The sequence below is a fragment of the Ambystoma mexicanum genome, chromosome 11, assembly GCF_040938575.1.
Source record: "Ambystoma mexicanum isolate Mex_15411 chromosome 11, UKY_AmexF1_1, whole genome shotgun sequence".
In the NCBI taxonomy this organism is placed as follows: domain Eukaryota; kingdom Metazoa; phylum Chordata; class Amphibia; order Caudata; family Ambystomatidae; genus Ambystoma; species Ambystoma mexicanum.
Window position 1 is genome coordinate 1,084,381,318 of NC_090934.1, and position 27,243 is coordinate 1,084,408,560.

The window sequence follows — 27,243 nt, forward strand, 5'->3', positions numbered from 1 at the left end:
TGCTTGTAGCTGAATGTTGCTTGGATGTGTGTTTGGGGTAGGTGTGGCCCTTTCATACTCCTCCTGAGTGGCGCTGGAGCACCTATGTCTTTATTTGTGACACCTGTATGCATTTACTGCCACCTTTTTTGTGGAGGTAACTGTGCTGTGTTTTTTTTGCATAATTACCTCCGATCTTTGGTGGCAATTCTGCTGATTTAGGACTTGTAATGTTGCAGAAATGGGGGTTTGTTCTTTGGCGGCGTTACCACTGGAGGTAATTTTGCCTGAGTTAACTCCACCGCGGGAATAACAGCCCAAATGTCTGTAGGTCATAATTTGGCGCAGTGGTAAATTTGGCGGTAACAGAGTTACCACCAATGTTGCCACTTACCGCCATACTTGTAATGAGGCCTGTAGTCCTTAGTCCAAATCTTATTAGCTAACTGGCACTACCACTTAGGACAAATACATTTTTAAAAAAGGAGGCTGGAGCAATAGCCTCTGTCCTTGGCTTCTCCCTGGCCCAACACTTGGATCTCTCTTCCAAAAGGCTGTATTTTCAAAGTTAATCAACTTCTTGCAGTACAATCCTCAGCAGGTTCTGTATGCCAAGTTTTAAGTCTTTACATATATTCCATACATTTCCCTTTTCCCAGGAAAACAAGGTTTTCTTAACACAATTCCACCATTTCTAACTTGCCGCATGATAGTGTCCTTGTCTAGTTTTTAAACACTGGAACCCTCAGATGTTCTCCCTCCCCAGTTCTGTTCACTATGTTTTGTGTTTCCAGGACGGCCCAAAGTCCTCTGGCCCTCGGACAGGCTTACTTTGCGGGGCCTCAGTGGGGTGTCTGCCCATTCAGGTTTTATTGGTTTCGTGATCCTTGTGGCTTCTCCAGCCATGAAGATTAATGTCTCTCAGTTCTTTAGGGCGCCCCAAAGCTCTCTGCCCCTCCGATAGGCTTGCTTTAGCAGTCCCTTGGTAGGGCGTTTTGGCAGTTGTTGCACTTCATATGTGGAGATCGGGATCTGACCTCTTCGATTCGGTCTGGTCTCTGCATCAGTTAACAGGCCGTGAGCCCACCACGGCTTCTGTGTGGTCATGCCACCATGCGAGATGGTCTCCTCACCATCTTCGTCTCTTTCATTAGTTAGGCTATGTTGGCGCCCAGGAGGCAAGCCTTCCAATCCGATCGCTTTCACGCTGCCACTGGCTCTGCGGTCTAGCATGGCTTTGTACCTTCAGGACATCTTCCTGTCAGAGACACACCTCTGCATAGGATTCCCTCTTCTTTGTTCCAAATTCTTCATGATTTTATGTACGTCATCATGAACAAAAGGGGTGCGTCGTTCCTCTGACGGTGGATTTCAGGCAGGATCCAACACTACCTTAAGCCAAAGAGATTGAAGGTATGTCAAAATTTGGAGAGCCCATTACAGCACGATAAATAAAAGGGCTGTTTTGCTGTTCTTTGTCTGTTGCGTTCAGGTGAGATTCAGCATTGCCTGAAGTCAAAGAGATTGAAGAAATGTCACTATTGGGAGAGGCCAAAACTGAAGTATAAACAGTATTTCCATTTACCATGCAGGCAGACAATGTACTCTGGAGATGAAGTTCCTTACAGGAATGGAAGTACTTGTCCCCAAGAGAGGAGTCACTACCAGTGAGGTCCCACTTTCCCAAACCCTTTGGGATGGTCTTGCTTAGCGGGCTCACCTCCGAGCCTCAAAAGGGGTGGCGCCCTCTGGGGAGAAGGGACGAATAGTCCAGATTCATCACGTACTGCCCCTGTTCCTCTCCTACTCTTCCACCTCCGTTTCCTGTTATTACCCCTGTTGTTTTCTGCTCCTCCTCTGCCACCTCCTATCCCTCATCATCCATCACCATTTGTACCACTTCCACTGCTACTGGTACCATTTACTTTGCCACCTACCGTCCCTCCTCCTCATCCGTTTCTCCTCCGATTCCTAATCCTCTTTCTGTTGATTCTTCTTTCTACTCCTGTTCACCCCGTTTCTCCTTTTTCTTCCATTATTCCTTATCCAGTTCCTGTTCTTATTACTCTTCTGGCAGTTCCTGTTCCTCCACCTCTTCGTCCTACCACGCAACCACTGATAGTTCCACCCACTGCTGCCTTCCCTTTCCACAGCCACCTGATTTTCCACCACCTGTTAATGTTGCACCTTCTGCCCATTATCCACCTTTTGTTTCTCTTCTACTTGTGTAGTATTTACTTCACGTGTGCCCTCCTGCTGCCCCCACCTCTATACCTTGTGCTCCACCTGCAGTGGACTCTCTTTCTGCCACTTCATATTAACCCTGTTGCTGCACTACTAGCTGTGCCTCATGCTACCCATACTGGCATCCCTCTATCACCTTATTTTCTAATTTCATATCCAGTGTGTTGCTTGCCAACTCCTCCCACAACACTTGAGGGACCTGCCCCAATGAATGCATGCTAGTGTTCTGAGCCTCTACCCTTTCCACTCTCCTCTCCTACTGTTCCTGCCCATTACTTGGAACCTTTCCAATATTGTCTTCATCAAAAGCTACTAGATCAATGTCCCTGGACAATGTGTAAAGTTCAATGTTAAATGGTTAAGGTATTTGTATTGTGCACCGTCACGATCGGAATTGGTCCCCAGGCGCTCAGGCGGATCTGCAAACAGGAAGGCGGGGTGGGTTAGTCGGGTGAAGAGGGAGTAGGAAAGTGAGGAGGTGGTGTGCTGTTGGCAGCTTCAGTTCAGTTTTCACCGTGCGTTGAGCTTTGGTGTGTATATCGGATCAATGGGAGACCTTGTGTGCTGTTGGGGCGGTGTATGTGTTGTTGAGCGGGAAGATGGTTGTGTGGATTTTTGTTTGAGTTTAGGTATGCAGAGATTTGAGCATTGGGTTACTCAATCCTGTCTAGATTTGGCAATGGCTAGCATTCACAGTTCTCTCTAGATATGACACTGGTTAACATTTACAATCCTGTCTAGGTGTGACACGAGTTAATAGTCACTATCCTGTCTAGATGTGGCAATGGCTAATATTCAAATTTCTCTCTAAATGTGGCATTGGCTAACATTCACAATCCTGTCTAGAAGTGGCGCAAGCAGACATTTACAGTCATGTCTGGATGGGACGCGTGCTAATATTCACAATCCTGTCTAGATGTGAAGTGAGTTGATATTCACAATCCTGTCTAGATTTGGCAGTGGCTAATGTTCACAGTTCTCTCTAATGTGGCACTGGCTAACATTTACAATCCTGCCTCGAAGCAACGCAAGCAAACATTTACAGTCCTGTCTAATATTCACAAGATGTAGCTAAAAGTGGCACTGGCTAAAAATCAAATCCTGTCTAGATGTAATGCAGGCTAACATTCACAATGCTGTCTAGATGTGACACAGGCTAACATTCACAATGCTGCCCAGATGTGACGCAGGCTGGCATTCACAATGCTGTATAGATGTGACGCAGGCTAGCATTCACAATCCTGTCTAGATGTGACGCAGGCTAGCATTCATAATCCTGTCTAGATGTGACGCAGGCTAGCATTCACAATCCTGTCTAGATGTGACACAGGCTAACATTCACAATCCTGTCTAGATGTGACATAGGCTAGCATTCACAATCCTGTCTAGATGTGACACAGGCTAACATTCACATTCTTGTCTAAATGTGACGCAGGCTAACATTCACATTGCTGTCTAAATATGACGCAGGCTAACATTTACAGGATGTAACTAAAATTGGCACTGGCTAACATTCAAATCCTGTATGGATGTGAGGCAAGATAATATTCATACGATATAACTAAAATGTGGCAATAGCTAACATTCACAATCCTGTCTGGAAGTTAAGCTGGTTGGTATTAACATTCTGGCTCGATATGTTTTGGGCAGGACTTCCAGAGTACAGTGATTGCTGTACTTCCCACTCGGGCCACACCTACCTGGCTAGTTGTTGCTGGTTGACGGCTGGCCACTGGCTTCCCCTGCGGACACCCCCTTGAGCCGCCACTGTAGGAGCCGCCTTTTGCCTCAGGGCCCTTAGCTGCAGGGGTTGCCGGGCAGGGGGCTGCTTGTAGTGCTGAATTATATGCAGGAGAAGCACCAATCAGGGTGCAGGGGTGGTCCATGAGGCGGGATGAGGCGGACGTGGAAGCAGCCTCGGGCTTGAGGGAATGCCACGCTCCACGTGGTTTTAACACCATTAATGGAGCCAAAAAACAGGTTGCTTTGCTGAGGAGAAGTGCCATCCGCAAGAATTTCCCACCAAGGCGAGTGGCCCTGTAGTCCTCAGCGGCAGAGTGACCTGTTCTTTGGCTCCATTAATGGTGTTAAAACCATGTGGAGCGTGGCATTCCCTCAAGCCCCAGGCCACTTCCTCCTTGGCCTCATCCCGCCTCCCGAACCGTCCCTGCACCCTGATTGGTGCCTCTGACATCCACAACACCAGGCCCACTTTCGGATGCCTCTCCAGGCGCTTCTCATCTAAAACCACATGTACCCAAACATCCACTAGCATCTTATCCAAACAGAAAATGCTCCCAATGAGACCCAGCTATTCAATTTTTAATAAGGTATTCACAAGGTGGTTTGCCATGTTCTTTTACCTGGTGGAAGGTTGACGATTAAAGGAAAGTAAGTATATAGTTTGCAATAAAGGGTTTTAACAAAGTGTTTTGTTTTCCTTTTCTTTTCACGCTAAAAAGAGGAGAAACGACTGCAATGGCTTTTACAAATATTTTTTCAAATGAGGGTGAACCTTTAAGAAACTTCATAAAACAAGTTCAGGACAAAATAGAATACCACAAGCAAGCAATGATATGTAACAAAGACACACAAAAATGCTCCCAGTGGTTACATCACAAGCTCTCCTTCCCTCTCCTAGTAGGACTCCACCTTGTCCCTCTCAGCCAAACACAAGCCACAGAGAACCAGCAAGTGAACGGGACCTTTGATAGGACCACCTCAACTCTCTAAAGATTTTAGTCCTTCAATTGGCCTACCAAATCTCTTCGAGAGGTTCAGCAGTTGTGATTGGCCCATCAATTCGGCGCAAAACAACAAACGAGTGCAAGTTGAAGAACAGTTCTGGGCTGTAAGCAGATTTTGGTAAGTCTGCTGAATATTTAATATATCATTCTGTGAGTTCGGTTAGGCATAGGTTCGCCCCGGCCTTACCAGTGAGCCATTTACCCAGATCCTAGTGTTGTGATACCCCAAGTAAAAGGTTATATTGGGTGGCTAGTTAGTATCATCCATTGCAGCAACACAAGGGGATGTTATATGTGCTTTGCTGCCCGCTGAGTGGTTACGTAACTCCTAATACCTATGAGTAAAATGGACAGATTACTGTGGAGAGCAATCAGCACCATAAGAATAAATGCCAAGATCAGTACATGTGATTAAGATTCTTTAATATGTGAACCTAATACAATAAATGTTGCACCTGGTCCAAGCATGCACGTCTTTCACTCATACATGAGCTTCATGAGGGTATGTGGCATGTCATTCTTAGCGTGATGCATAATACATATTATATAACATATTTTCTTTCGTTAATGCTTGTATCCGATTGGATTCAGCATTAAAAGTAGGTTGGCTCGGTATATTCAAAATTATGTATAATGAAAAAAGCGGTTGACTGGGAATTTGTGATGATGCACTACTTGGACAATGTTCATGTCTTTCATATGTAATCCAGGGCCACTGGTCAGTAAGCAGAAGCTACTTTGGCATTAAGAGACAAATTACTCATGGGAAAACCTGCGATTCAGCGATCCATAACAATGGAGTCCGCTTCAAATAATTGGTCCTGATTTACATATAAGAACATTGTCCAAGTAGGCATCATGATGAATTACCACTCTGCAGCTTTTTTCACTATGCAGTCACGATTGTTACGGTGAATAGTTATTGAACTAAGAAATATGTGTTATAAATCCTGAGGAAGCTCCTGCTTAAGTGAAACATGAATAGGCTTCTAGATTAATTAAGCATCCTAATCCAATTTTATCATTTATTTTTATGGAACAGTTGTCTCCACAGTAATCAGTACATTTGAATTGGCAGTTCTGATGCCAAAACTAAAGGGTCAAAATACTTTGATTTATGTACTATAATTCATCATGTTACATTGGACAATACATCAATATTAGATATTTTATGCTCATTCATGCCGACATGCGCAGATCAGTCTTTCCATTTGGTCTGTTCTAGTTCAGAGTACATAGTTGTTTCTTTGGAAATCTTACTCACTCTGGACAGTTAAAGAGACAGCGTCCACTGTGAAGAAACAAGCTTTGCCCATCGCTCTCACACTTCAGGCACTTATCGCTGGAACCTACGCAAGTGTCACAATTCGCAGCACATTTTTCACAGCTTTGAGTGAGCAGGTTCCCAAAATAGCCCGTGGGACAGGTTTCTACACACCTGTTGTCTGCATTCAGAAAATAACCTGAAAAACAATGCATATAAAACAAACATTATTAAAATGTAAAGACACTCGGAATTGCTCATTCACATTTAGCAGTTATGAGTACATACCGCTATTTGCAAATGCACATACATCTTACACTGTAGCCCATGAAGATAGTATCTTTGAAATGTTGGTGCATTTTCGAAAGCAATGCATGTCACCTCTATGTTGTGGAAACACTTTCACAATAGACTAAATGCATTGGGCTATAAGATGAGTAAGGGCAAGTCGAACTGGCTACTAGTATACCACCGGCACGGGGCAGTAGTTTCCCTTCCAAGAAACAATGGACGAGCCTGTGCTTGCAGGGAAGGGCATAGCAGAAAAATAGCATGCGGCATAGCATACCAAAATTCCTTTCACCATCCTTGGCATGTTATCATACTCCGACCCATCATACAGTCCCAGTGCACAGATTAGGCCCAATGCAAAAACCTTTTCCCAGGTTTGTGACTTACAACTGTAGAAAGTCATAACTTATACATGAATCAAACTACGCACATGCATAGAAAGTTCTTATATTTCCGAGTAAATTGCCATAACTTACATGGTTATTCAGAAAGATTTGCACACACATTTCTCAGACTTCGCTGCATAAGTGATGTCAGCCTAATCTAGGTGTCAGTGCGGACAAAAGTGTCGGAACATTCGACAACTTCTGTCAAAAGTGTAAACGGTGAGTGTACATTGAAAGCATATATATGCATATATTACAAATAAAAAGTGTAAAACCTTTAGGATTAATGTAAGGTCTTACATTTATGTTTTAATAATTGTTCTGTTTAGATTTGTGAGTAATGCAACATTTACAACTTACTCAAACATGTTAAGAAAATGCTAACCAAAACCAAGGACTAAGGAAAACAATGATACGAGAAACTTTGAGATTTAAAAAAACTTCTTTCATACACGAGAGAACACATTCAGGCCACCTTGCAAAATGTGAATGTGCACCCTGTGAAAAAAAGAATTGCAAAAATGCCCCCTGCTCACAAAGATAGGAGGAAAGAATTGTTGCCCAAAAGAGTTTTGACTTATAATGAAACCCCAACATAAACCTCATAGAGTTGCGGCAGGCCAGCAAGTGAATATAGGGTGACAATACACCATTGCCAAGGCAAGTTGCTCTTTGAAGCAGTAATTGACAGGGCATTCAAAATAAAGGAACAACTGTTAATTGCCATCCAGAATATAATGAAGCACATAACAGAACTGGTCAAAAAAGCACGATGCGCGTAAAGTTAATATTTGCAAGTTCTTCAAATGTTGTGGGGGCACTGGGACTACTAACCATGAGACCTTTTTTCATCAAGAAGCATACATTAACACTAAAAAAACACAATTGTGTGCATGCCAGTTGTATAGACTATAAAGTGGTTGAGAAAGTGGGTTCAGGGCCTGCGGCCCTCCAATCCAATCTCCCTCTCCCCACCTCTGAGGCAGTATTAGTTCTGGCATATGCCCTGCTAAGCCACCTACCCCAGGTCTGGAGGGGACTCTTCCCTCTCTCCCCTCCCCCCCAGACTGGATCAAGCCACTAACCCCGCCCCACTCTCTCTAGCGTGGTGTTAAGTCAACCAGAATCTGACAGCTTGAGTGATGCACAAGCAGATGTGGGCATGGTTCCCAAAGCACAGGGTGAGCCGCACATGAAAAAGCTGCCTCACCGTGACGGTCACACTACTAGCAACTCTGAAGTACCCCTGTCTTTGCTTATGTTTCTACCTCATTGCCTGCAGTGTCACCCTTTTTCATACTGCTAAGGGTGGTTAGGGTCTGCATGGTTGTAAATACGTGCACACCTATGGCTGACCAGGGGAGCAGTGGCAATCGTCTGTATAACTCAGTGCCCACAGAGTCATCCCAGTCCCATCCACTACCATTAAGAACGGAATTGTTGATATGAGAAAAACTGAAAGACTTGGCCCCAGGAGGGCAATGTAAAGCTAGTGAGAAATAAAAAGAGCCACAGATAAATAGGAAGAAATATATGCTGCTAGAACTGATGCCAACATCCTTCGCAAAAGTATGGGGAAAATACTTGGCAGGGAAGTTGGTCAAGAAGCCTGCTCCGACCTATATCCCCGATATTGAGTTTTGAGCCAAAATGTATGCTCATCGTTATTACTTGGTCTCCCTACTTGTCATCTTTTCCCTCTTCGTTCCATTTATAACTCCTCTGTCTGCCTTCTTTTTTCTCTACCCCCCCATTCCCCGATTATCACTTCTTTACTTTCCATTTCACTACTTACCTTTGAATCCCATCTTTTGTATCATTTTCTCTCTGTTGTTTTTAAGTGTTCCCACAGTTTGTGCCCCCCCTTTTCTCTCTTCTTTACTTTCGTTCTATGTCCCCTCACGCCCCTTGCAATCTCAAAATCTATTTCATTTGACTGCTCCTAAGCCACTGTGTGCTTAGTCTCATTTCTGTTCCTTTTCTCTTTTAGCTCTGAAGTACTGGAACGCCCTCCCTCTATCAATTCACTCCCGACTCATCACTTCGTATTTTCCAATCTAATTTTAACTCCAACTTCTTGCGTCTCCAGCTCTTTAAAAGTGAAAACAAAATGTTCCATCTTTCTCTGTTGATGTAAATTTGTATTACTTTTTATAATTTTGATTTCACTGTTTTTTGGATTCTTTTATTGGCGCTTTATAAATGTGATAAAATACAAATAACGCTGTTTAGCTAAATTTCTACCTCATGTCTTCTGTTGATCATTGATCACAATTCTCCTCCCAGTCTGTGAGCCGCATAGGTTGTGCATATCGTCAGCATGGGATTGGAGAAGTAGATGTAGGACAAGAGGAAGCGGTTCAATTAGTTTGATGTAGATGTTTAAGAGATGTTTTGATAGGGTAGGGCTTTGTGGCACAATGCAGGCTACTATCATCCTGCAAGAGGGGATGCCCACCAGTCAGATGCTTTGTTTACGGCCGACTAAGGAGGAAAAGAGCCATTTCAGTGCTAAGACACACATTGGCTACCATGAGAAGGTTGTGGAAGAGGGCAGTGGAATAAACTGTATCAAAATTAGCATACAGGGCCAGCACTTGGTCCGGTATTGATACACAATTGTTCCTTAAACTCCAGGACTGAATTTTAAAAACAGGAGAAGTAGGAGAACATAGATTAGGAGAGGGAGACCACACCAGTCTGTCAGATATCCAAGGCAATGTCAAACTTGGGGCATTTGATCAAAAAATCAATGTTTCTGTTTAGCATCGACATGTGAAGAAGTGGGCAAATAAGTAAAAGTGCATTGAAAACCTCTGCAATTTGGCAACAACATACTCATCATGAGCTCTGTAGTTAAGAAAGCTAATTTGTGCAATTACTTTATTAGAGCACAAGAGAAACACCCCATTTTAATGTTGCCAAATGAACAGAGCCGGCCCTATTTATCAGAAACTAAATCATAGAAGACGCATCATTATAAAATCAAAATATGAGCCAAAAAGACAAATTCACAATGAGAACAAGAATTCACAGAAGAAATTGTTTGTACAGCTGTGAAACTGACTAAGTGGAACTGCAGTAAGTGGAACTGCAGACTACGTGCCATTTTACACAGCCATAGACTTTCGCAGAGTGCAAGAAGCAGAACAGGTTGAAAACATGTGTGCCCACCCAAAATGAGAGTTGGAGACCTCCTGGCCCTGAGGAAGACACTTTCATTGGTATTGGGTCTGTCCATGGAAACTAAGGGGCTTTCCTGGTTTAGTTCATCTTTGGTTCATTGTAACCTTCAGGCTCAGCCCTAGTTCTAATAACATTGCTATAATGAACACTAGTGGGCCATAATGGCTATATGAGCTGGTGCCATCCCTTCTGATTACACCCTCATCATAGTCACCCTGTCTGCCAGTTTGGAGTCATCACTCATGCATTTGCACTTTGTATATTCTATGCATTTGCACTTTGTTGGTGTTATGTTTACGATGTATAGCACTTTGTAGCACAGTCGGCACTTTATATTGTGATTATGAGATGGGATTATGTATTTTATGGATTTCTTTAAAATTACCCATTTGCTGTAGCATTGATGAATAAATATTTCCATGTTCATGTGATGTGGTGTACCAGTATATGTTTTAAAGGGAGAAAATATGTCCCTCGTAGATTAATGAATTGAAGTATACATATGCATACTAGTTTTCTTTAAGGCGACATACGTGTTTACAATTTGTGGTTAGTCTGGTCTTCTTAGGCGTTACAGGATCCCTGGTGTTTTCCAAAAACTAAAAACTAAGGTCATTGTGGAAGATGCACAGCACAACATAGAACATGCACAATCAAACAAGATGGACATTTCCAAGGGGAATGGCTCGCCAAGAGGCGATTTTCAATGATTAACTTCGCCCCTAAATATGCGACAGTGTCAAAGGCAGAGAGATAATAGTGGGTGGCCTCTCCCAGGGCAAGGCTGTTTGCCCTTACAAAGCAGACCCAAAGAATGATTTGGGCGTAGGGGTCAGCAACGCCCTGCACATGTGCGGTGGGCTTCACTGGTGTAGTGCAGTGTATATTGGCTCAGTGGCAGGAATGAAGAGTTGCACCCTCATAGCATCAACCCCTCAGCCCACATAAAAAACCACAAGTCCCACGGAGCAGCACACATCGAACCAAGTAGCCAGGGTGCACAGACTACCACAGGACAAACCAAATTACCCAGGCCTCATGGAGATGCACAAGCAGTAGTACAAGTGGCATAGATCAGCACAGGGCACTGCAGAACACGCAGAATGACAAGTCACATAGGTAGAGCTGGGCTTTGGTGCTCTAAAGCTTTAGCTACCCAACATTAAGCTATTCCCTTGGTGGTGGTATTTGCAGGATAGCACATTATAGTCATGCTAAAATAAGGGTATCATGAATTCCACATGACATTTCATCCTGTGATGCCAAGAAGTGATTTTGTGTATTAGATTCTCTTACCTTTTCTTCTTCAAGTGACATTACTTGTCACTACTGACATTACCAGTGTTCAGCCACAAATGGTGCCTGAACACTGGTTTACGAGTTTCAGTAATCATGAGAGTGGCATGAAAACATTACAGCAGCGCCTAACGTAAATTAGAACTTACATGACACAGTGGACCCCTCCACCCCCCGCCTGCCACCCTATCTGCATGAGATGTAAACCTTACCAGAGTTGCAAGTGAAACAATCCAGAGCCTGGGGTCCAAAGCAGCTGCTACAGGATTCATCACAAACATAACAGGTGCTGTCTGTAGCTGTGACAAAAAACACATACAATGATACAATAATTCAATAGTTGTACACACAGCATTTTTGGGGAATTCATCCAGCATCGACACACACAAAAAAACGACATTGTTTTCTGCATTTTTTTCACTCCTAGAGAATGAGCCTTTCCTATGCAAGAAAGTATATATAGATCGACAGACATTAACAGTTCCAAGATTTTTAGATTTCTGAGCTTTTGTTAGTGCAGTTGTGGTCCAGCAGGAACCCCACCAATCCCGAATGAGATAGGATCGAAACGCCTGAAAAGAAAGCATGTACTCTGGTGTAATGCACACGTTCATGTCTGTCCATTTAAAGCATCTTCATTTGTATACAGTTTTTCCCTTTTTTATCCTTTTTAAATATTGTTTGGCATTTTCACTTTATGAAGGGCAATCATAATGACTGGATCTCATTCACAAAGGGAATAGACCTCAGTGGGCGAGTAAGCAGACCATTTGTATACTGTATACTACTTAAATACATTGTTCCAAGAACGCAGGAGAGTGTTTGGGGATGTTGCATTAGTTGAAAGTACGTAGAACGTGAAGAAGCAATTAAAAATATTCACATTATAAAATTATTCCTTTTTTTTGCCTTCGTTTCCATCTCTTTTTATTCCTCTTTATTCTTATGTTAAACATATTTTACATAGTGTACACTATATTAGAATATGTATTGTAATTAGACTAGGGCAAACATAATTCTAGAACAAGTTATCGGAAACAGAGGCATTAAACATACCAACCACAATATAAAGAATACATGCATCTCAACCAACTATTGATTACTGAAGTTTACAAAAGGGTGAATTGACAAAACTGCAGTGCCCAAGAATTGTCAGATCTTTATTGGGGCAGTATTAGTGTCTATTTATGATCATGATGATAATGCCCATAGGTCTGGGGACATATTAACTGAGCTCTTTTTATGATTTTTTTTTAAATTTGTGTAATGTATTTTGTTTTGTATAATAACTGCATGCTGTCTTTGTTGTATAGCCATTTTAAACTTGGTTTGCTGGTAATCTTGTTTGAGCTTAAAACTATGTTTACTACTACTACTTCTACATTAGTGTGGTAAGGACCAATGCAATCTGAAATGCAGAAAGATGATTGACACTCTGAATTTGTAATAGGCTAGGTTACATTTTTCATTACATTTCCATGTGCAGTGTAATGAACAGCTGAAAGTGGAAGATGTTAAAGTGGCATGCCTTCTGGAACAGGGATCTGAAACCTTAAAATCCACAGTTTTTGGGACTATAGGCCTCATTACGACCCAGGCGGTAAGTTACCGCCTGGGTCGTACCTTTACCACCATGGCGTAAACTATGTAACGCCATGGTGGTTGGCGGACTTACCGCCCCATTCCGAGGTGAGTGGGGCGGTAAGTCCCCATTAACCCATTTACCCTTCCCCATTCCCATTTTTGCCCCATAGGGGCATTATGGTGGCGTAATTAACAACAAGGTCCCTTAGCGCCATGGATTTTAACACCTGCTAAGAGCAGGTGTTAAAACCTCCATGGCGCTAAGGGACCTCGGAATCAGGCGGTAAGGGTCGGCGCTGTTTACGCCGCCGTAAACCCCTTACCGCCTGGGTCCTAATGAGGCCCTATGACCTCTGTGATTCCTCACTATTTTATATACGGAGTTGGTCCAAAACCTCTGGAGCCAAAAGAAGCAGAACTTTATTCTAGAAGATCTGCATAGAAGTGGTGTATGAGATGAAGGGAACCAAAGTAAATGTTCTTCAATTTAAAACCTTTGAACACTCCCATACAATGTTTAGATTTAGCATTTATGCACGTTTGTTGTAATCAAACAATTGACATTGTATAATGTTATCAAATATTCTAGCTATTGACTACAGCACAAATGGAAACCTATCAATGTCACTTACTGTCATAGTACCATCCCAGGGAACATGTGACAATCTCACACAGCCCATACACGGGTTGTCTTCCATCTAGGCACAAGTCGCACTCCCGAGATGATGATCCATGGCAAGTTTGGCAAGAGATATGGCAGGCTTCACATCTCCCGCTGTTTACGTCTTGGAAGGTGCCATCTGGACACTTCACCAAGCACTCGGTATCTGCAGTCAAGAAACAGGCTGTATCACACAAGTTACTTTCAAACAAGCGCTTTAAAATCGTGCATTTTTAAATGTGGCTCTTCCGTGAAAAAAAGCATTTAAAATGTAACAACAGGAACATAATGTATTGGGTGAAAATGTTTTAAAACATTTTTAAGCCCTGATCCAAAGTCCCTTGCCATAAAATCATACAAAATGTGGATAACTCACAGCATAATTTGCTTTTGTCTAAATTACAAAACAGAAAAAGAAAGTGGTTACCGATTACAGTAAGAATGTATGAATAATTAAAAAAGTCAACAAGTAGGTTTTAAAGTATGTATTAAATGCAGTCAAAAAGAATAAGCTGGTTTGAAATGGGAAGAGAATTATACGCCTGTACTGTGAAAAATGCTTGGCCTGAAAAACAAACTATGAACACAGTACATATAGGCATGTACAGGATATCATTTGTCTATAAAGTCCATCCATTCTTTCAAAGGAATAGTACACAATTAGATAAAGCATCATTCACGCGCAATGTCCTTGAGCATTGAACGATACAAAGAGAACTCGCTCGAAATAGCTCTTCGCCTGGATAACAAAATGGCACTATGCATTAATTTAGCTTTCAAGATGGGCGTAGAGCCTGCCTGTTCTAGTGTGACATCATCCATAACAATCTTTGTGAACATCTCAACACTTCAGCCCAATAGCTCTGAATTTCTCTTGCACATTTTTTACTTCGGTAAAACCAATAAACAATACAAACACAGCAACAATTCATCGGTTGGTATCCAATAGCGCACACAATTAAAACCATGACCTCAGTCTATATATAATATATCTACAATACCAATGGATAAAATACCTGATGAATAAGTTTAAAACATTTGAAAGACCTATAGAATATCCTACATAAACCCTGCCAATACTGTAAGATAAAAAATTGAAAGACGACAAATGAACAAACCTGATTTAGACATTGGGTGCCAAAAATGCTATTCTCTTCCTCCATTAACCCCTATCCCCTCCCATGTACTGAATTTGTTGGTTTTCTTTGGATGGGTCATTATACATTTTGCAAAATGTGAAGCTCCTCAACATTTTGTATAATGGGCAGATCAGGAAAAAATGGAGTATTGACTCATCAAGGGTTTTACAATAAATCACACATCATTGCATCGTTGAATTATTTGTCCCATTTGGAGGTCAGTGTTTTAACTGGCAATATGCCCATGCAAAGTTTAATCAGGAATATGTGACCCTTGGGCTCCCATCTATTTAGATAGGGCTCAAAGGGTCTGTTCGCTTTTCATAATCATATAGGCAGAAAAACTGCCTGCCTCACCTCAGGCATCGAGTCTCCAGGCCCACTTGCATAGGCTTTAATTAAATCTTTTTTTTGGTTGGGCACCCACACATTATGAGTTAGACCAAAGCTCAAGAAGTTGTTTTCTGGCCAACATAGCAGACATTTTTGTGCTGTGGTAGCTCACCCCACACCAAGGGACTTTAAGGGGTTAATTGGAACATCTAGATAGGCACAGAGGGATCTCCTCCGTCCAGATTTGTATCCAGTACATGAACGGTTTATGTTTCAATGTAAATGTTATTCCTCTGAGGCCCAACTCCAATAATGTGGGTGAAGATGGCCCAATGTATGGGAGAGAGCAACCTCTTTATGATTTTTTCTCCCTTGTATCATTATGCCTCCATAGCTCAGCGCCATAAGTAGCTGCTGTTATATACCTCTAAGGAACTTCATATTATTCCATCTCCAAAGTTACTAGAACACGTAAGCATTGCTTCTGGTTTATGGTTGATGATGGTGTTGGTCTTCAAGCCGTGGGACTTCCATGCAAGGGTTGAGTGAATTCTGACACTGAGATAGTCAAAGGAAACCACAATGTCTAATTTGTTTTCTTTGAGTCTAAATGGCAAACGGGGGTCTTCCTATACCTAGGGAGGTGGCATACTAGAATACCCTTGGTTTTGAACGTGTTTAGCCTCAACCCCTTGGCCACTGAGTGCTTATGAAATGTTGGCAATTGAAGCTAAAGAACCACTGGCGTTTTTGACAGCATAACTGCGGAGTCAGCATAAAAAGGTGCAAATGACTGATCACCCATCCATGGGGCGTCCTCTGGGATTTCCAATATTGCAGTTATTAAATCATTTATACATTATGAAAATAGAAGGGGTTCTAAGACGAACCTCTGATGAACGCCAATATCAATATTAGCTGGCGCACTGAGCCATGCAGGTGTATTGCCTCTCACAGAGACATAGTTACCTATATATAGGAGATGTATAGGTTAAAATGGATCTCAACACTGCTAGTTGTTCCAAAACGTTCCATAGCCTGGGGCGGGATACACTATGAAAGGCAGCTTCAAGATCGACAAAGGCAAGGCACACTGGCTGCTGGTTAAGAGAGAAAAATGTATATAATATCAATAATAAACGGAATGTTGGGTCAATTTTCGAGATGCCTTTCCTAAATCCGGCATGCATAGGAGCACCAATCTTGCCCAAGAATTCCAGAAAGGAAGTTGGCCAGTAATTTAGGGGCAAATTGATGGCGCCCTTCTCTTAGATGGGGACCAAAATGGCTCCCTGCCAGCTTTATGGGATTTTCCCTACCTCAATGACCTAATTATAAAACTTGGTAAGAAAGGGGATCCAGATGTTGGGGTGTTCACTGAATATATTTGCTGGCATGGAATCAGAGCAGGGCCTGGTCTGATTTTTGGGATAGCACTGCCACTTTGACCTCGGAGCAAGAAAATTGACTTCACCTGCTATCCTCACACTCTAGTGGAGAGATAATGTGATTTAACAGCCTAGAGGCCACAGAATTGGCAGAAAGAGTGCTATGGGTTGGTAGCAGGTTATCTCTCTTTGAATAAGCAGCTAAATCTTGTTGTCTAAATGCATTGCTGCGCGGAGCATCTTTGCCTTTCTGGACATTATGGACCATTTTCCAAAAGAATTTCTTATCATTGGACTGAGCGGTCCAGATCAAATTTGACCGGGCCACCTGTGCATGTTTTGTTTTTTTCCACGTTATCAATTCTTTATAAATTGTCCTTTACCTGACCACAGAATTGGACACTAGCTGCTTCAATGAGGGCCTTCTTAGCTGTGCGACACTCTGAATCATACCAACTCGCATGATTTTATTTTATGATAATCAGAGGAGGGCTTAGATGCAGGATAGGTGGCAAAGGGTTTTATCACTTCAACCAGCTCACTGTAAGATGTTCAGAGTCATTGGATTGTAGACCTACATTATATTAAGTATTTGAAGATGAATATGAATCCTAGGTGTCAATCACTCACAATGATGGCCACGAATGGTCTAGTTAGCAAAAATAAAGGGAACGACTTTACGAATCTTATGGTAAAGTGTTTTGCTAATATTGGTTGGGCACCTGAGTTTAATCGTGGTCCTAGTTTCATTACTCCGAAACGATTATTGAAAAAGAAAATACTGCAATGGGACTGGACAATGAACTATGTTCACTTTTCTAGTTTAAGAACCAACAGTGACTTGGCTAATGTTACAAAGTCATATTTTGGGGCTCAAGGGTTCTAACCTGTCCAAGCCCTGCTGTTAGGACATTTCTGTTGAAATTGAGGATTAATTCATTACCCTTGTTGACAATTTATGGGGTTAGGTATAACATCCCACGCCAGGAACACATATGTCGTATATGTAAGAGTGATGTTTTGCTGGAGACTGCAAAACACTTATTCACTGAGTTCTCAGGTTTAGGACCAGCAATAATGACCACATTTGGATGTTTAGTACATAGTTATGAATTCACCAAAACCAACTCTTTTTGGACTTATTGCTTAAATACTAAGAATGAATGGGTGCACTTGCCCTATTTAGGCTATGGGGAATTATAAGCAAATACCCTAAGAATTAAGGTACTGCCGACTTGGGTGTTGATAATAAATAGTATAATTAAAGAAAGTAGTTATGCAGAAGGACTATCAGCTCCACAGCTAATAGGAGTATTATTTAGTTTTTCTCTTAATATGCCGGTCTGGTTGACCTGCATTTTTACTATTTATAATATTAGATTCACTATTAAATTTTAAAATTGTATTGAAATCCTAATTTGCGCTGGAAGAGACATTGGGCCTCATTACAACGAAGGCGGCCACGGAATGAACGGTGCCGGTAAGGGACTGGTACCGTTCATTCCGGGCCGCCTCATTATGAGGTCTGCAGTGGGTCCTGCTGAGGATGCCTGGCCAGAGCAGGCGTCCTTAGCGGGTCCCACTAGCAGCCCAGGATGCTAACAACGGGCCTGTCATTAACAGGCCCATTGTTAGCATTCTTCCCATTCCCATTGAGCCCTAAAGGAGCTCAATGGGAATGGGGATGTACCGGGTATGGGTCCCGGTAAAGGGAATCACCTGGCCCTACAAGCGGCATAGCTACCTCCAAACCCGTAATGAGGCCCATTGATTTGATGATGGTGCACGGATTCGTGATTTTAGTATGAATTACATATACGGGTTATGAACTATGTTCAGTAGCAGGATTTGGACTGTGTATTGTGAATTGGTTTAGTATTTTAGTTTTATTTCAATTTGTTCAAATTGTAACAACTGATTTGTTTTACTGGAATTTACTGTGCAACTGTTAGTTTTAACTGTATCGAGATAAAGTATGCAAAATTGCCAATGAGTTATTAAGTGTATGTTTTTAAAAATTGTATCTTGAAATGTTGTAAAAGTTTTATAACTAATTACAAATAAATATAGATTAAAAAAAAGTTAACAACAGAAGCAAGCCGTCATGAAAAACTGGAATTACATTCTCCCTGTTCAATTTCAACTATTGGACCCTCACAGTAGCATTGAATTTGACCTGCTCAGATCCACCATTTTCCTGATGCAATATAGAGCACTGGATGGGGTCATGATCGCTTTCTGTTACATATTGTTAAGAGGGATTTCTGAACTCTGACCTGGAGGGGGCAGAGGTTCAGAAGGCCAACCTAGTTTCTTGGAACAGGGTAACCTCTGGACAAGCCAGACCAATCAGGGCAGCAATGGCAATCGGTCAAGACTAAGTCTCAAGAGGGGTGAGGTTGACTGAAAGACCTCAATGAGCACACAAAGCAAGGACACTTACAAATTACTCCAGACAGGTGTTATATTAAAAATATAGACATTTATTACAAGGCCTTTGTAACATAGACCACAGCAATGAATCACAATAATTCTTAAGTAAACCAATACATCACAATCAACACAATATATATACAAGACCAGAGGGGTTCAACAGATTAAAAAGGTATGAAATGTGTAGACCACCTAGATGGGGAGGAAAACAGGCAGTGCAAGTAATCTTTAGACCCAGTTCCACATCAAGAATACACCTAAGAGGCAGTCCAAGCCCTACGAAGACAGGAGCCTTATGCTCAATAGTACATGCACGTGCTTATGCCAAGGGACAAATAGGGTCTCTTCAAGGGTCACTAGCAGCTCAGGAAGGTGGATAAGGTCGATGAAGAACAAGTTCCCACTATTCAAGCAGGACATCCACTTGAGGGCAGAGGCAGGTTGAGAGTGCGGGATGGAGTTGCTATTTTGCAATAGCTGTGGAAAGGAAAGGGGCCCTTGGGGGATCCTTTGTGCATAAAAATGGGCTCCTGCGCTAGGGGCCAACGGTTGGGGTATGGACTACTCACTTGTCCCCGACGCAGGCAGACCCAGACTTTGCCAGTGCCGCCCACTTCGCTGGCAGGTTCGAATGCGACAATCAGGACGTCTCGACACTGTGTAGTTTCTGCGGTACAGCGGGGATTCCTAAACGGGACAAGGGCGATTTCTGCGCTCCGGGTGGAGGAATCAGCCCAATTGCACTGCAGCAGGTTTCAGGGTCAAGGGGCAAGTGCAGCAAACTTTGCACAGGTCGTTGCCACAGCAGGGTAACACGGTAACTGCATTTACTCTGGTCCGGGCGCACTCGTCTCACTTCAGACCTGGGAATGCCAAGTGTATGAAATTCGGTGCCGTGGACAGAGAGCAAGCAGTATACCAAGTCTCGAGGGCTTCCTCGAAACCGCAGCGGTAACAGAGCAAACGTCCTGCGTAAGCTGGTCAGCCCACTGGTTGGCCCAGGAGCACTTCCGAAAAGGCTTACTTGCAGGGTTTGATGAAGGTGCCGAGAATAGTTGGTCCCACTATTCCAATGGGTCAAAGCGTCTTCGCAGACCTTCTAGGACTATCAGATGCAGAGGGGTCTCACCGGACGACAGCGGGCTCAGGGTTCCAACCTTCCAGCGGGTCACCAGCGGTTCCTCGACTCGGCTTCTTGTTGCATGATACTTGACTCCTTATCCTTTGTTCATGTGAACTCAGGAGATCGACATGGTAGTGGTGTTTTTGCCCTCCTCTTATCCAAAGTTTCCTTTGCGCCAAAACGGTGAGGACCCAATGGGAGATCTGCTCACAAACACTCACTCCATACGTGGACCAATCACAGTCCATTGTGGTCCCAGGCATTCAGGACACTCCAGACTCTCTGGCACCCATGATGTTTATTGGGAACAGACATCCCAGCCCACATCCTGGAGGTACACACACAAGGCATGCAGAAGCCCGCGAAAGCTTTGGGTTTCGCGGGAAAGTGCATGACCAAATAAGGACTGACCCGGGTCGGCTCGATCTGGGGAAGGTGAAGGGGCAAGATGGCCAAAGGACAGGACAAAGAACCTTGTGGCATGGCCATTTTGGAGCCAGGCCACCTATTCAAGCCAAACGCGGTAAGCGTGGATAACATGGCAAGAAAGGGTTAAAAACATAAGAAAACAATAGCTGCCACCAGTCCTGTCCGTGACACATCTGCACAGTTCATAAAAAGTCCAGCAAGAGTTTCTAGGGCCTTTGGACAGACTAGAGGCCCAAGGGTCCGGTAAAGTAAGTTACATTGCACTCTTGTTACATGTTGCACAAAAGCTGCAACATGAGGAAAGGACTAAGGGAAACAAAGTCTCCCAGTACTGACTGTCTTAAGGGCATGTCAGTTTCCCCATAAGAAGTGAACGGCTGAGGGCTGCGCTTCTCTGGCAAAGGTTAGATCAGGGTGTAAAACAGCAGCAAAAGGTTTGGGGGTTGACACATGAAGGGAAAATTACATTAAAATATGAAATCTTTCCAAACACATATAATACCCGAAAACGTATTACCTCAGTCCAGTAGCCCAACGCTACACTTTCATGTCCTGTGGTAGACCAGTAGAGGGAGCTGCACCGATTGGTGGCATTTACGCAAGTTAGTTTATTCAAATAATAAATAAAAGGCCCGTCTATCCCTAGTAATAAAGTGTTTACCCTAACCAACACAAAACTAACTTGGGTGCTTGTCGTCAGAGAGGTTGTTCAAATCAACAGTCCATCCTCCATCCAAAACTATCCTATTCTAGCCCTACCACTAATAAAGAAAACTCAGAAAAGAGGGTTACAGATCAATGACTCCCTTCTCCTGGACAGGTTTCAATAGCCTAAATGGTTCTGTCTTGGCATGGCTTCTGGTAATGTCTTCTATGATTTCTTTTAATTATTCAAAAGGCTTTTACCGCTCCAGTACCTCCCCTTTTCTATGCAAAATTTGCTTTGTCCCACAAATAATGATTTCCTTCCCAATTATTCTTTGAATTTTGCAGTGTGTCTTTATAAATCTCTATACTGTTCTGGAAGTACATCGAATGGCTTTTGTGGTGTTCCTTATTTGGTTTAACATATTCCTCTTTACTGGGATGAGTCTGACTGGTCTCTTCACAGTCTCTACTCTCTTTCCAATATTCACATATACTGTGACGAGTAGGATTGGTCCCCTGGTAATCTTCATTCTTTTTCTAATGGTAACTTGTACTAGGACGAGTGTGATTGGTCTCTTGGTAATCTTCACTCTCTTTCCGACCGGTCCCCCACCCGGATCTCCCGCCTTTCCTGTTACCTTTTTTGAATTGGGTAGGAGTCACAGGTTCTACTTGTGGGGTCAGGTTCCTCCTGGCACAACCACCCCGTTTGTACGATTCTTCTTTCTGCTTTATGCCGGTACGCTGAGAGACCTTCCTTGTACAGTCTCAGAGCAGTTCAAGGACCACCCACTCCATGGTCTCTGGGTCACGCCCCTGCCTCCAGGTTCTTCCCGGGCACACAGCTCTGCTCCCTGCACTCTTCACGCCTCCATCAGCTTTCAGGCATCCTCTTTTCTGAGGACATGTTGGCGCCTCCTGGCTTCTTCCTGAGCCCTGGTTTCAAATTCCCAGGCTTGTGAGGAATCTGTGGGCATCCTCACTTCTTTCCCCAAAATATCCCCCTCTCAGGTGGCCAAGGAAAGGCCATCACTATTGGATCCTTACCTCGGGAGTGGATATGCAAGGTCCTTTCCCGATTTTGCAAATAGTCATCCTAAAGTAAAACTAGTCGGGTACTAGGATGAGGAAGAGACAAAACCCGAGACCTAGATCCTCTCTTTATTGACTTTCACACACAATAACACCACGAGGAGTTGGCAACCAAGAGCACTGCAAACCAACAATGTGCAGCTGGCGGGAGGTTTAAAAGATGGAATATCTAGGAAAATTGAGTCCGCTGTAAATGGTGGTCTGTGGCCGGCTGGATGAGAGCAGACCCCCCTATGGTGGAGTGGCAGACAGTGTTCAGGGACAGGACCTCTGGAAGATGCAGAGTGTATCCAAAGGGAAGCGAGGTTAAGAGATGCTGGAGTCCAGCGGCGAACCACCAAAAGGGAGCCGGTGTCACCAGGCTAAGCCGTAGTGTGAGGCCCAAGCAGCAGGAGACTCATCAGAGGCAGCAGCGAAGCAACGGAAAGCCACTGGGGAGACGGAGCCAAGTGCCGCATGAGAGCTTGTGGCAGCTGGAAGCCTCACTGGAGCACAGACTGGTGAGTCAATCCAGACAGGGGGACACCAGGACGGCATGCGAACATGTAAAACTTGTTAAACCCTTAATGAATGCTGAACTAAGTAAAAGCAAGTACTTTTTGAATGCCAATCTGAATGAAAATGAAAGCGAGCACTTATTGAATACCGATATGATTGAAAGAAGGTTTATGAAATTTCCTAATGTAAGGAACTGTGTAATTTTAGAGGGAAACATTGGCAAACAAGCAGTGGCAAGAGCCACAAGAATATAAGGAACTGTGTAACTTGAGTGAACAAGTATTGGCAAGAGTCATGAGAGTATGTGGAAAAGGCAAAAAGTGAATAGTGGCAAAACAAGCAAGGATAAAACATCAGGAGGATGTGATTTGTGAATGAAGCAAGCACCTCTGTAGAACTGAAACAGTGGAGACATGCCCATAAAGAAGAAGCAAGCAATGTATGTCGGTTGTGTGACCTGTAACGGGTGGGCCGTGTGGTCCGACAATTGCGCTTAGAGTACACAAATCTATGGAAAAGCCACTTATAAAGAAGCTTGTGATTCAATCCAAGTATTTGAAAGTAAGGAAATGAACTATATATCAATGGTGAAAGGTAACCAAACAGAAGAGCTGGGAAGTATCCTAAGGAAATGTGTTCTTTTGGAAGACTTGAAAGGTTGGGGAATGGAACCACGTTTTGCATTGTGAACTATCTTGAACCTTGGGGAAGGGAGCCCTGTGAAAACCAGGAACTGGAAGAAGCTCTGAACTTTTATTTGAACGCTTCTCATTTTTATGCCGGCATCCCAACACATTGTATACAAATATATGTGAGGGCCAGTATAGGTCCTGGATACAGACAGACATTTGATTTGGACTTCCTGACCATCCTTAGTTGTATTTAGGTAGGTAAATGCCACCTTAGCATAGGGCAGGTTAGGCCTTTTTCCAATCCTCTTTTTGATTTATTAAAACATTTCAATTGTCTGTGTCTACTTCATGATGCCTTCACAGGCTCCAGTGATAAACTTCACTAGTGGTCCTTTCCTTTTTATTAGACAACATGTACTCCCTAGCTTACACGCGCTGCCCTTCGTTTCTTTTGCTTGAGGAATTGTGTCTCCTTGGTCTATCTTTTTCGTCCCAGTATGGTTGGCTGCCAACCACGGAGTACACTGCATGGTTCTCACAGTTGTATTCAAAGTATAACTGGCCTGATGAGGTGAGGATGTTCAATAACTGATAGTAACTGGTTTGGAGGGACTTGAGTGGTCATCAGATATTTATGTCGACTCACCATAAAGGGGTCTAAACTCCTCATAAAGGGGTCTAGGGAGTTCCTTGAGGGAACAGAGTCCTTGCACCCAAGAGGGGAGTCTCTCCCTGTGAGGACCCACTTTCAGCCACCATATCTTGCAGCAGGCTCACTGCCCTAGGCCTACAGAGAAGGGTTTCCCGCTGGGGAGAAGTGACGAGATAACATGAATCTTCACAGTCCACAGCAGATGTAGAAAATTGGCATATTCAGCTCCATATTTCAAACATGCATGGTGCTTGGAGGTATCAATTTTATGCAATCTGGGAGGGGGTATAAATACTTCAAACATAGTGAATCAGTAAGAATCCAGGGGTGAGCCATAGGTTTCTCGCGAGAGCACCGATTTGCATCCAATCTTTCTCTCCCAGAGGGTCTTCTAGTACTCCTGGCTTATTACTTTGACTTCGGAAATGTTGCTGTCCATTTGTAACTGTTCGTATGGGGATTGTATTAAATGGGAACAATATATTACCAAGGACAGTAGATGAGGTGGGGAAAGGGCAGAACATTCTAAACAAGGTTTGGAAATGGTGCAATGTATCGTCTGATATTGCAATACACCCACACACTGGCTTTATCAAACATTTCAAAGTTAGTGTATGAAAAAGTAACTCTACAGAATGTTACTCATAGGTATTTATGCTCTTACTAGGCCAGCATTTCTATATGCGAGGGTCTGTGGAAAACCTCAATATAGAGGTTTTACATGTTATTAGGGCCGAGGAGAACAAACTTATGACCAACCTTCTTATCTCGATTCAGTCAGTATAGCTTTATTTCGATATGCAAGAAACCATGAAAGCGACAAACATCATTAAATCGCAATTTAAAATCGGCTCAACCAAGGTTGAAAGGCAAAATAAAACAATGATTAAATATACCGGTTCGCAAAATAACAACTTTCTCATAAGGCGACATCATTAATTAGTTGCACATAGAAGCAATATATAATTTTTAAAAAGCTACAATCATTTAAAACTATTCTTAAAATAATAGGATCATATCAAGGCAGCAGTTTTTGTGCACACATTAAGTTCCTAATCACACCACAACAAGTGTGCGAGACCGCAATTATTAAATGCACGTAGTTATAAAAGGCTGTATAAGCCAGCTTGTATCAGAGCATCTTCTTATAACTATAAATATAGCACCTATTCATAACATAATAGAACACTGCAGAATGGGACATAATCTGGAGCTCTATGTGTCATAACAATAGAAATAAGGCTAATGTATGAGATTATATAGACCCAATCAGGCCAATACTGTGGGCGGAGCCATAATATACTCAATATGAGTAAGACATTCAAATGATGAGCATTTTTAAGCGGTTAACTATTCAACTTTTTTTTAGCCTTTTGTGGCAGGCCCATGCCAAGGACTTTGATGTTGAATAAACTGCTAGCATCTCGTTAGCATTACAGCAGAGAACTACTGCCGTAGTTTGTACTTGTCGTCTGTCCCTGAGAAATTGTCTCAGAAATCTTCTAGGCATTATATAATGAGGACAGCTCAGGGCAACTTGAGTGCAACTTTTGGTTAAGCCCAGACAAAATGGACATTCTGCTGGTATATTGATGTTCCACCTGTTTCAAACACTTGCTAGCGCTAATGTGCCCATTCTGAGTTTTCATTACAAAGCGCATTCATGTTTGGGATTGACATAACCAAGATATGCTTTGTAACCTGGAGCTTGCTTCAAGCCCAAATATCTTAATAGCAGAGTGGATTGACTTACATGGCTAAGAGTGTCCTGCTCTACCTTTACTTTTACTCTATACTTTTCTTTAGCTTCCAGTTTGCTCTTAGTGGTCATGCTATCCGGGCTGGTCCAAAGCGCACTAAGCCCTATGGTAGTGAGGTCCTATCTAATGTGGGCAAGCCACGGGAGCGACCTTCCACCAGCCTGAGACAAAAGGTTGATAAGTGCGTCTTTGTACTTGCCCAGCTGCCCATAACCTTACATAGTAGTAACCTGGGTGTGCCCTACAGAACGACTGTGCTACATTCCATTCTCCAGAAATACTGATAGATTGGGTGTACTGTAGGGTACACCAAGAATATTTTTTAAATATGTATTTACTATATCGGAAAGTTTCGAACATCCCCCCCAGAGCTCTGCGCCAAAGGCTGCTGCATGCCTTTGCTTGGCCTTATATGCCTCAAGGGAAACGCTCACCTCCCTGTTCCCATGTTCGCTGATGAATCTCGCAAGAGTTCCACAGTACCTCGCGAGTATGACTCCTGCTTTTGTCAAGAGTCCATCCCAGTGGCAGTTCGCATTAACCCTCAAGTCAAGGTAGTCTTAGTACTCGACCTGCTCGATGGGCTGTGTATTGAGCTTGAGCAACACCCTTTTCTTCCGTCTCCTTTTACTAAATAGCATAGATTTAGCCTTCAGAATATTGACGGACAAACCATTCATGTCTCAAAATTACACAAAGTTGTTTCTTGAGCCCAGCTGGCTTTAGGGAAAGGAGAAACACATCATCGACTAACATAAGTATCGGAATCTTGTCTCTTGATAGAACCGGAGCGTCTGCCTGAAGGGCCTGTAGTTTCTGAATCACCCAGTTTATAAAGATGCAGAATATTTTTGGTGCCAGAATGCACCCCAACATACTCCCATCTCTATTCCCAATGATGCAGTTATGCTACCATTCATACCGCATCTCACAACTGCTGCATTTTCCAAGTACACACTTTGAATAGCATTTTGCAGTGGGATTGGAATGTTCAAACCATGGAGAATGTCCCAAAGCCCAGCCCTTGGCACTGTGTCAAATGCTGTTCGGAGGTCGATGAAGCCAGCATAGGTGCACATCTTCCTAAAAACTGCATGTTCTCCTTCCATGTCCATTACGTAACCATGATAGGTCATCGACTTGGTGAACTCTACAATTATTATCTGTTACGAAGGCCTCTAATCCTATGGTCCATTCCATTGATTGCTTGGCATCCCTATGGGGAAAAACTGTACTCACCTCATCAAACAATACTTTGAGATTCGTGGAGGGGTTAGTAATTTATAGGACTGCATTGTCAACGTATAACCATACGAGGCTGCGTTTGTTAGGTAGATGTACGCCTCTTTGTAGATGCTGTTGACGATGGGTGGTCATCGGTTCAATGGCCAATGCAAATAGTATGGGCGAGAGGTGGCTTCCCCAACTAATGCCCCTTTCAGGTAGAACAGCATATCCTGGATTAATGATAAATTGGG

The 27,243-nt window shown here is 43.0% G+C and overlaps 1 protein-coding gene across 1 annotated transcript in view; it reads right to left on the reverse strand.

Annotated features, from left to right (window-relative positions):
• LOC138504127 (proprotein convertase subtilisin/kexin type 5-like) overlaps nt 1-27,243 on the reverse strand; it is a 1,167,632-nt gene that overhangs the window by 807,216 nt on the left and 333,173 nt on the right. Inside the window, exons 6-8 of the mRNA XM_069624346.1 lie at nt 13,610-13,804; nt 11,606-11,692; nt 6,235-6,433 (exon numbers count right to left, since the gene is read on the reverse strand). Coding sequence (XP_069480447.1) covers nt 6,235-6,433; nt 11,606-11,692; nt 13,610-13,804 — 481 coding nt within the window. The remainder of the gene's footprint in view (nt 1-6,234; nt 6,434-11,605; nt 11,693-13,609; nt 13,805-27,243) is intronic.